The sequence below is a fragment of the Littorina saxatilis genome, unplaced genomic scaffold (assembly GCF_037325665.1).
Source record: "Littorina saxatilis isolate snail1 unplaced genomic scaffold, US_GU_Lsax_2.0 scaffold_1311, whole genome shotgun sequence".
NCBI lineage: Eukaryota > Metazoa > Mollusca > Gastropoda > Littorinimorpha > Littorinidae > Littorina > Littorina saxatilis.
This window is the reverse complement of record NW_027128082.1, coordinates 12,188-23,625: the sequence shown is the minus strand read 5'-3', so window position 1 is coordinate 23,625 and position 11,438 is coordinate 12,188. Positions and strand designations below refer to the sequence as shown.

The 11,438-nt window shown below is 39.3% G+C and overlaps 1 protein-coding gene across 1 annotated transcript; it reads right to left on the bottom strand.

Moving 5' to 3' along the window:
* Positions 1-292: 292 nt before the first annotated feature.
* On the bottom strand, positions 293-7,961 carry LOC138956453 (uncharacterized). Its single transcript, XM_070327810.1, has 4 exons — positions 7,926-7,961; positions 7,459-7,555; positions 1,542-1,695; positions 293-543 (listed from the first exon to the last, which is right to left on the bottom strand). Exons 2-4 carry the CDS (start codon positions 7,541-7,543, stop codon positions 474-476), a joined length of 309 nt encoding a protein of 102 aa, XP_070183911.1. The 5' UTR covers positions 7,544-7,555; positions 7,926-7,961; the 3' UTR covers positions 293-473.
* Positions 7,962-11,438: the final 3,477 nt, after the last annotated feature.

The following is an 11,438-nucleotide window of genomic DNA, read 5'->3' as shown; positions in this document are numbered from 1 at the left end:
TTCAGTGGTGCATGTTTATTGTAAATAATAATGAAAATAGATGTCCAAAACTCTAAAGCTTCGTCAGGATTTGTAAAATTGTAAGTATTTGAAAGTGGGCTATTTTTGAGATCAGAAAGAAATGCACTTTCACTGAAATGAGAGAATGAACGATATGTAATAGAGAGAGAGAGAGAGAGAGAGAGAGAGAGAGAGAGAGAGAGAGAGAGAGAGAGAGAGAGAGAGAGAGAGAGAGAGAGAGAGAGAGAGAGAAAAAAACTAACTTTGAAAAGAATCGCCAAACACTGAGAACTTGTTTTCAGACGGTTCATTTTTTTTGTCCAATCAGGTAACATAATGTGCCTTCCAATGGTGTTCCGATGAAAGCCGAAGAACCATTAACAAGACAAATTAGGCAAAAACATGCCATGTAGACGAACTTCATGATAGAAGAAGAACCATCAATTCACAGCTTCCATTCCCGCTGAATTTGCTCAGGGGTGGGGGGGTTGAGGGGGATTGGTAGGGCGTGGGGGTTCGGTGACGGCCGGGGCTCGCAGTTGGCTGAAACAGAACAAACATTGTACAGGTATATATTTTCAAGTATGCATCAGTCACATTTAAAGTCCTCTGTAACAGAACAAACAATGTACAGGATTAGACTTTCAGTCACGTTCAAAGTCACCTTTTTCCAAGCAAGTGTACATGATTATTCAACAGTCTGGTCTGTACATTTAAAAGTAACTGTAGAATCACGTCCGCAAGTACTACGTGCGGTTTTCTTTCTGAAGGCACAGTTCCCGTTAAAGCAGTTCTGCTCACTATCTGAGAGAAATTCAAGTTGTACGCCCTCACAGCAAAGTTTTAACCCGACTTTAGATGAGATACACAAGTGTATGCGTGTTTAGGTGGTATCCGCCACCTGAACTTATGGCAGAATGACCGAGGTCTTCTATGTGCCACTGTGGTGACATGGGGGTGAGAGATGGATACCGTCTCTGGGTCTGCACATAAAGTTGACCTGTGTCCGTCACGGCCCGGATTCTAACCAGCGACCTTTCGATCACAAGTCCAGTGCTCTACCACCTGAGCTACCCGGGCCCCCCACTCACTATCTCAAAACCCAGGCTTTTATATGGGATACAACCAACTTGGACACATATATAACAAATATCAAGATCCTGGCTGCTTGCGATGGACTCTTTTTTTGACAGATTAAATCAGTTCATTTAAACACAAAATCCTGCTTTACACAGGAAGCAGACTGCCTACTGAGTTTAGGAAAGTGTTCAAGTGGGCGGGTGGCCTTTTTTCGTGAAAACTACGGGCCATATCTAATGTGGTGAGCGGAATCACTTACATGGGAAGGTGTTTTTAAAGACGTTACGTCGAATAATACTCTGAGTGTGTGTGTGTGTGTGTGTGTGTGTGTGTGTGTGTGTGTGTGTGTGTGTGTGTGTGTGTGTGTGTGTGTGTGCGTGCGTGTGTGTGTGTGTGTGTTTCTCTGTGCGCGTGTGTTTCAATGCATTCATCAGTGATCTAATCTAAGGGAGACAACTCACTGGTTGCACTCCTCTGCGCAGAGATGATCGGTCACTTGCTCATCGTGTCCGGCAGCCAGATCAAACATGGCATCGCATCTGGTTCCACAGTCTGTCTCGCTGATACCAGGGTTGCTTCTGATCAGATTTTCTACTTGAGACATCACAAGATGATCTGTGGAAAACAAACGCAAAAAAGAAAAAAATCAAGTATCACCAAGTGACTCAAGAAAGTTTATCAGAGATGTGCAAAAACACGAGGGTATACGCTTTTAACTACAGAAAACAAGTCGCGTGAAGCGATAACAAAGTCGCGTAAGGCGAAAATACAACATTTAGTCAAGTAGCTGTCGAACTCACAGAATGAAACTGAACGCAACGCAACGCAGCAAGACCGTATGACTCGTAGCATCGTCACTCCACTGCCCGTGGCAAAGGCAGTGCCAGTGAAATTGACAAGAAGAGCGGGGTATTCGTTGCGCTGAGAAGGATAGCACGCTTTTCTGTACCTCTCTTCGTTTTAACTTTCTGAGCGTGTTTTTAATCCAAACATATCATATCTATATGTTTTTGGAATCAGGAACCGACAAGGAATAAGAAGAAAGTGTTTTTAAATTGATTTCGAAAAAAAAATTTTGATAATAATTTTTATATATTTAATTTTCAGAGCTTGTTGTTAATCCAAATATAACATATTTATATGTTTTTGGAATCAGCAAATGATGGAAAATAAGATGAACGTACATTTGGATCGTTTTATAAAAATAATATTTTTTTTACAATTTTCAGATTTTAATGACCAAAGTCATTAATTAATGTTTAAGCCACCAAGCTGAAATGCAATACCGAAGCCCGGGCTTCGTCGAATATTACTTGACCAAAATTGCAACCAATTTGGTTGAAAAATGAGGGCGTGACAATGCCGCCTCAACTTTCACGAAAAGCCGGATATGACGTCATCAAAGACATTTATCAAAAAAATTAAAAAAACGTGTGAGGATATCATACCCAGAAACTCTTATGTCAAATTTTATAAAGATCGGTCTAGTAGTTTAGTCTGAATCGCTCTACACACACACACAGACACACACACACACACACACGCACATACACCACGACCCTCGTCTCGATTCCCCCCTCCACGTTAAAACATTTAGTCAAAACTTGACTAAATGTAAAAAAAAAAATCGTGTCGAATTGTCGGCCCAAAACTAACAGATCAACACTAAAAATTTTTTTTAAAAGCCAACACAGAGACATTATGTAGCCTGAACCGGGTCCATCTCGTTTCCGCGAGGCATCCAAACGTAGTGCCTAGAATTAACCCATTTTCTTAACATGTAGGCCTAAATTATATTTTTTCACAGTAAAAATAAGATGTCTATGTATATTATTGGATTCAGGAAATGATAAAGAATAAGATTAAATTATTTGTACATCAATAAATTAAGGGGGGCTTAAAATGGTGGATTTGAAATCCTTTTTGTCAGCTCTGAAGATATCATGATTACAGCGAGTCCTTTGTAGTGAAGGAAAAGTAACTAAACTTCTACAAGCTCTGTGTCCACTTGTACATAACATTCACAAGAGAGGAGGTGAGTTTGGAAACATATTGATGCAAAGAGTTCAGAATCCTTTCTGGAGAGATGTTTTCAAACATTTTAGGCATTTTGCATGCAAATGTGTCCCCATCTCCTTGAGTGATTTTGCTTCAGAGCGTCTGTATTATAATGTACATATTTGCATAGATAAAAAGGTTATTTTTAACAGGAATTGGATGGAAAACGGCATTATTACAGTCGGTCACTTGATGAGAGCCGATGGGTTTTTGTCATATAACGATTTTAAATTGAAACATCCAAATTTACAACTGAATTTTGTTTTTTTCGAGGGCGTTATACGCTCAGTTAAGAATTTTCATAAAAGATTAAAATTGGATCCAGTTTTAAACAATGCTTTTCATATTGGTGATGATGTTGTATGGAAACAAATAGCTAAAGGTGGAGTAAAACATATATATACCCATCTTGTGAAAAATTATGGCAATCTACAGTGCATGGAAAAATAGTCTAATTTAATGAATTTTGATGTAAATGTTAGAAAGGTGTTTTTGACAATAAGGCGAACTACACAAGACACATACCAGAGGTGGTTCCAATATAGAATACTACATAGAATTTTTCCCACTCAACGCCTGTTATTTTTGATGAAAATTTCTGACACATCACTATGTAGCTTTTGTACACAGGAAGAGGAAACCTTAGAACATTTGTTTTGGGAGTGCACAAGAGTCAAGCTTTTTGGGTCTGATTTCACAGAATGGTTATAACTAAATTTCACACATTGCAGTAATTTGAATTTGTCAAAAGAGCTTGTCATTTTAGGGTATTTAGACAACTTTCATACGGATGCTGTTTTTGATTTGTTTATTCTCCTTGCCAAACAAAGTATATTTGGAGCCAAATTAAATAAGACAGTCCCAACACTAAATGTTTTTGTGAAAATTGTTAAAGGCACAGTAAGCCTCCCGTAAACCATCACAGATACGGTCAGGCTTTTACACACAGTTCAAACACCCTTTCATTTAAACACTCACCGATTGAGAACATCCCAGGTGCCCTCCGTAAAGAGCGAACAATTTTCAAAGAATTTATTTTTGCGTGGTTTATCTTACCCCTGAGCCATCGTGAACCCGTGTGATCCAGTTTCCCTTTTTCACAATGTAGTCGTCAGTTAGTCATTTGAATGCGACTCGATGTGAGCTTATCTACAATAGCACGTTTTTTATGCACGAAACAAACGGCTGTGGTTCACAAGAACTCTAGCGATGGCTTTTGACTGTTGAGAGGAACGGCAATATGCATAAACCGTCGTCTGCTACGACCCTTGCGTGACCCTGCTTCCGGGCTTTTCTTTTTTCATGTTTGTGTAACAAGCTGTCAATTTATTATTTAGATTTTAAAAGTTAGGTCTAGCGAAAAAACGCACCACGGTCCAAAAACATTCTGATAATCATCGATCCACGGCGATGGCCAGTTTACATCGATAGAATGAGACCCGAAGGGAAGTAACTCATTTTTGACCTGAGTTCAGGATGGGTCCAAAAAGTGTTCGAGAGAATCTGCAAAATTAATTCTTTAAAAATTGCTCGCTCTTTACGTTGGGCACCTGGGATGTTCCCGTTTGTGAGCGTTCAAATGGAAGGGTGTTTGTACTGTGTGTAAAATCCTGACAGTATCTGTGATGGTTTACGGGAGGCTTACTGTCCGGGCGTGATTTCCGGTATTGAATATTCACAACAGCCGTCCAGCACCAACACGTACGAGGCGCCATTGATGTAGCGTTACAAGTCCACGAAAATAAATTCTTTGAACATTTCTCACGCTCGACAGAAAGCCAGGATGATCCCGTTCGGTGAGCGTTCAAATGGAAGTATGCTTGTACTGTATGTAGACGCTCGGGGAGATCTGTGATGGTTTACGGGAGGCTTACTGTGCCTTTAAACAAAGGTTTTTGATCGAAAAGTATAATGCTTGTGTAAATAATTATTATAGTAAATTTGCAAAGGATTGGTGTTTATATAGACACTTTTTTCATTGATGCCATAGGATAATTGTATTGATTGATATCGTATGAACATTTTTGAATGTGATAACCCATGACCCATTTATTCATGACATGTTATACAGTACTTGTATGCCGATAATTAAACCCCGTGTATACTTGGAGGCTAAAGTGTGACCACCGTCCCCACCTACCCCCCCTCCCCTCCCCCAACCTCAGTTACCCCCCCTCCCCTCCCCCAACCTCAGTTTCCCCCAACCCCCACCCCCCCTTCCATGTCCCCTGTCTTTTCAACAACCCACCCTACTGTGTATGTCTGTGTCTTGTCTAGGTATGTGCGTGTGTATGCGCTAAGACAGCCATACCTAATGTTGATAAACCCTCTGTATGCTGGATGTTATGTTGTGTTTATGTGTATATAAAAGAAATGAAATTAAAAAAAAACAGAAACAAAAAAAAGAAGATACATTCATCACAAACAAATGAAACCTAAAAACAATTTACAAAAAAAATTAAAAAAAGTTAAAAAAAATAAAATTTGTATTGACTATTATCAAGCAGACAGGGTAGTGGAGATTTATTATCTTGTAGATAATGACTTTTTATGTGAAACAATTCATTATTTGAGTAAATAATCAAGTGTTTAATAGAATATTGAAATAAAAGCTTTATTTTGTGGAAAAAAATCAATGAAAAAAATAATAAGGTAATTCATTGTTATCAGTTTCTAGATAAATTAATTGTTTGTGTCACTGTGTGGTCTAAAACAAAACAAAAAATTATTTAACTAAATACACCAATGCAAACAAACAAAAACCCACATCATTTCTTAACAAACGGATTGCCATACCTATACGTTTCCGAGATGAACTGAATTTGTAAATCGGGATTATTAATTTTGCTTCCGTTTCAACACGTCACCCTGCTTCTCTCCGTCTGAAAGCTATGGTAACAGCTTCCATGGTATGGAGATAATAAACTATATTGCTTTTTCATAGGTTACGTAGATTTGCATTGGTCAATTGGGCAAAAGTGGGCTCATTGCAAAAGTGATATCGACGACATTTCCGTCGATATCAGTTTTGATATCGATGACTTCTTTATTGCTTCACTTCAGAAACAAAGACACCTAAATTTGAAAACAATAACAAAAATATGACAATGTTGCTATCCCCGAATTTAGTTGAGCAAGTGACTAATTACTTTTTGAAAGAAAAGACATTTGAAAATACTGGAAAGTACAAGGAAAGAGTGAACAAAAAGAAATAACAATAAGAGGAAGGGATATGGAACAGCCCAAACTGAGTCTTCACAGTCAATACAAATTGTCATCATTTTCACGAGTTTTCATTCACAAACACCTGGGAAATAAATCTCATGTTCCCCATGCAATAAATCGAGGTGGTGAATGGGTTTGAGCTTTCAGGTGAAACGTGGATTGTCAAAGTAAAAGCCAATCAGGCTGATTGTTTGATGTGTGGAACCATCGCGGTTTTGGATTTGTGTTTCCGAGGACAACGATTGTAAGCATTCACTCTCAAAGACCAAATCAATGTTGATAATTACCGCGGCGACTCATGGTCAATTTGCAACTTATCTCTGTAATCGCAAAATCCACAAGGAAAAGTCATAAACACTTAAAAGAAAAGAAATATGCTCAACACCTATTGAACTCACAGGTATGATCGCAGCTCTGTACATTTTCAGACTGGAAGAAAAGCGTCAACAAGCTACGTTTGACGTCACATACAAGTTTGACGTGTTATCTCGTGCTACTGTGACGATGCTTTGTGGCCCGGAGTTGGATTCTAAAAATTCGTCTCCCTGTGGGTTATTGTGCATTTTGTTGCACAACCCAAATGATGACAAAAACGATGTTTGGTGGCTTGTTGTCAGACCAGCATGTTGTTCTTGGTCCTCGGGAAGCATATCGCCTTTTGTTTCATATTTATCAACCGCGGCCTTCGGCCTTGGTCGATAAAGATGAAACAAAAGACGATATGGTCCCCTTGGACCAACAAAAAAGCTGGTCTGTCAACAAGCCACCAAACATCTTATAATGTTCAGAGAAATAGCAATATATTTAACATTGACGGACTGAATGATGATACCTTTTGCTATTAATCTGTCTCGACAGTGATATCAAAATCGAGACCTGACCCACAGACACAGCATAAGATATCATCACACAGTCCGTCAATAGTAAGTAAGAATACTGCAACAAAAGGAAAGGATGGAGGTAAGCTTTTACTATCTGAGACTTATTATTTCTGTGAAATATAATGCGTCGTGAAGTTCTGTCCATTCAAATAAGGCCTACAGTACGCATAGCATACTTCACAGTCAAACTTATGCTTCACATATCAAAACTTACGCAGGGGGTCGCCATGGTCAAAGTCAGGGCGATGGTCCTGTGCAAAAGCCACGGCAACCAGAGCGAGAAGAATGACGCACTTCATGATGACAATTGTCTGAAACAATGACGTCATGACATGAAAAATGGTCCCTATTTGAATAATTGTGCAATTCAAAAAGTACACACACACGCATACATATACAAAACACACAAACCCGTGCACACATACACGCGTGCGCGCGCACACACACACACCCACACACACACACACACACACACACACACACACACACACCCACACCACCTTGTCTTGCGCAATGTAGTTTATGTATCACCGACTTAAATGATGTAGCTACTAAACATAAAGACTAATAAAGCTGTCTTCAGTTTTCAAATGAAGTAGAAGTGTAGATAGTAAACAAACACACATCTGTCTTCAAGCAAGTAAAAGTAAACGTCGAAGTGTGAAACACATTGCAGCTTACCTTCTGTATATTGTAGATATTGGTCAGGAACAATGCCACTGGTTTGTTAAATAAATTCTCTGAACATTGCTACCAGTATATAAAGAAGTCAGTTCCATGGGTGTGGTTTGTATACGCCCGGGAAAAAGTTTTGACTAAATGTTTTAACGTAGAGGGGGAATCGAGACAAGGGTCGTGGTGTATGTGTGTGTGTGTGTGTGTGTGTGTGTGTGTATGTGTGTGTGTGTGTCTGTCTGTCTGTCTGTCTGTCTGTCTGTCTGTCTGTCTGTGCGTGTGTGTGTGTAGAGCGATTCAGACCAAATTACTTGACCGATCTTTATGAAATTTGACATGAGAGTTCCTGGGAATGATATCCCCGGACGTTTTTTTCATTTCTTTTTTTATAAATACCTTTGATGACGTCATATCCGGCTTTTTGTAAATGTTGAGGCGGCACTGTCACACCGTCATTTTTTTTAATCAAGTGGATTGAAATTTTGGCAAAGCAATCTTCGGCAAAGGCCGGACTTCGGTATTGCATTTCAGCCTGGTGGCTTAAAAATTAATTAATGACTTTGGTCATTAAAAATCGGAAAATTGTAAAAATATTTATCTGTTTTTAAAATGATCTCAATTTACATTCATCTTATTCTTCATCATTTTCTGATTCCAAAAACATATAAATATGTTATATTCGGATTAAAAACAAGCTCTGAAAATTAAAGATATAAAAATTATTATTAAAATAAAATTTCTGAAATCGATTTAAAAACAATTTCATCTTATTCCTTGTGGGTTCCTGATTCCAAAAACATATAGATGTGATATGTTTGGATTAAAAACACGCTCAGAAAGTAAAATAAAATAGATATAAAGAAAAGCGTGCTATCCTTCTCAGCGCAACTACTACCCCGCTCTTCTTGTCAATTTCACTGCCTTTGCATCGAGCGGTGGACTGACGATGCTACAAGAGTATACGCTCTTGCTGTAAAAATGCAGTGAGTTCAGTTTCATTCTGTGAGTTCGACAGCTTGACTAAATGTTGTAATTTCGCCTTAGGCGACTTGTTTTTTTTTAGTCCAGGGGAGTAGTTTCCAGCAAAAGAACGTATATTTGCGTTATCAATGCTATCGTGTGTACACTCTGTATTTGGGCGAGACTTTCTATCGGCGTTTTCATTTTTTTAGTATGATAAGCGATATCTGCCTATTTTTTCTCCTTTTTACATTTAGTAAAGTTTTGACTGAATGTTTTAACATAGACGTGGAATCGAGACGAGGGTCGTGGTGTATGTATGTGTGTGTGTCTGTGTGTGTGTGAGTATTTGTCGAGCGATTCAGACAAAACTACTGGACCGATCTTCATGAAACTTGACATGAGAGTTTCTGGGTCTAATATCCACACACATTTTTTTCTATTTTTTTCGATAAATGTCTTTGATGACGTCATATCAGGCTTTTTGTGATTGTTAAGGCGGCACTGTCGCGCCCTCATTTTTTTTTTAACCAAATTGATCGAAATTTTGGTCAAGCAATGTTTGACTCAGTCCGGATTTTGGTGCAGCATTTAAGCTCAGAAGCTTAAACATTATTTATATTAATTTGCTCATTAAAGTTGTCATTAAAAACGATTTTTTACTAACAGATTAAAAATGTATTGCATTGTATTCCTCGTTTTCTCCTGAATTCAAAAACATATAGATATGTTTAGTTTATTTGAAAAACGCGCTCAGAATTAAAGAAAATAGGTCGAGTATAATGTTCGCATGTTTCGCGGAGACGAGCGTGATCCGTCTCGGTGTTCGGGGAAGTTTAGCCGAGACTATTTGAATGTAGTGTCGGCGATGACTGTTTTTTTGTGTGTGTTTGTCTTGCAGTTTGATACCTACAAATTTACTAAATGTGTTTATATTGCTTCACGCGACTTGTTTCCTTTTCTGAAAATCAAGGGCGCAGTATTTTACCTGTCCGCCTGGGTGTCAGCTGATTCGTACCTTGTTTGTGTATTTCTACCCGCCTGCATACCATGCCTGTCTGTATGTCTGTCTGCATGCGTGCGTGGGTGTGTGCGTACGCGTGTGTGCGCTCGTGCCCGCGTGTGTGTGTGTGTGTGTGTGTGTGTGTGTGTGTGTGTGTGTGTGTGTGTGTATGTCTGTGCATATAGCGTGTGTGCGTGCGCATGGGGGTGAGTGTTGGTGGGTTGGTGTGGGTGGTAGGTGTTTTTTTGTGAGGGTTGTGAGTGTTTGTCTGTCTGTCTGTGTGCATCTGTAAGTTTGTGTCTGTCTGTGTCTGTGTGTCTATGTGCTTGTCTGACTGTTGGTGTGTTTTGCTTGTGTTCGGGCGTGCCTGTGTGAGGTGCGCGCATACTTGGACGGTTTTTTTGTCAGGATGTAAGACGTATGTGTCTCTATGACTACAATTGAACTTTAAAAAACCCAGGTACAACAAGCATTATAATCATGCAGGTCACGTATACGTCTGAACATGCAGGTAAAGGGCATCGGTAAATGAAGAACAAACATTGCAACACCCAAAAGATAAGACAAAACAAGAAATTCCTTCGAGGTAGGAAAAAAAACCGTTGGTCAAAGGGAAATAACCATTCTCATTGCCACCAACTGAGAAGGTTATTTCCCTTTGACCATTAATATGTCACTCTTAATCTTAATCCACCAATAACTCCCTAACCGTGTGTTTGACTGGTCCCAATTTTTGTAAGGACCGAAAAGTCAGAAGTGAGAAGTCAGAAGTCAGAATGTTTATTCGCGTAAACACAGGGTCCATTGCGAAAGGGTACGTCGAGGTAGGAAAAACACCCCCGTTGGTCAAAGGGAAATAACCATTCTCACTGCCACCAACTGAGAAGGTTATTTCCCTTTGACATTAATATGTCACTCTTAATCTTAATCCACCAATAACTCCCTAACCGTGTGTTTGACTGGTCCCAAGTTTTGTCGGGACCGTCTCAGGAATGTATAAAACCTGTTCACCAAGTTTGGTGACGATCGATCCGTTCATTCTTGAGATCTATATGCGAACACAAACACACAAACACACAAACAAACACATCGAGTGAAACCTATACACACCCCTACACCGGGGGTGTAAAAATCGGGACAATAGAACGTACGTATTGTCTACGCCTAAAAGCCCACATTCTGTCACTCGAATTGCGTACGTACTTCCACAGCCAATAAACATGTAGTGAATCGGACCAAACCCCCATCCTGGCCTATCTAAGTATAAAACTGATATAATCTATTTTTTTCCAGACTGAAAGATAAATACGTATTGTTTGCTCCTTATCCCCACTCCAACACTCAAGGTACGTGGTGACTTGATCCCCGTGATGTGTTTGTGTGCGTGGTTAATTCAGCTTTTTTTCTACCCAACCCCCCCCCCCCCATCACCACCACACCCCCTTCCCCCACCACACACACACTTCTTTTCTTATTCTATGCTTTACTTAAGTATTTGTTGTTGATGTTTTTATATTTAGTCAAGTTTTGACTAAATATTTTAACATCGAGGGGGA

Bases quoted from the DNA above. Each gene is read 5' to 3' on its own strand.
- LOC138956453 (XM_070327810.1), bottom strand. From the start codon at position 7,543: ATGAAGTGCGTCATTCTTCTCGCTCTGGTTGCCGTGGCTTTTGCACAG. The intron at 1,696-7,458 runs GTAAGTTTTGAT...TGTTTTCCACAG, and splicing joins TGACCATGGCGACCCCCTGC to ATCATCTTGTGATGTCTCAA. The intron at 544-1,541 runs GTGAGTTGTCTC...GTTCTGTTTCAG, and splicing joins TGCGCAGAGGAGTGCAACCA to CCAACTGCGAGCCCCGGCCG.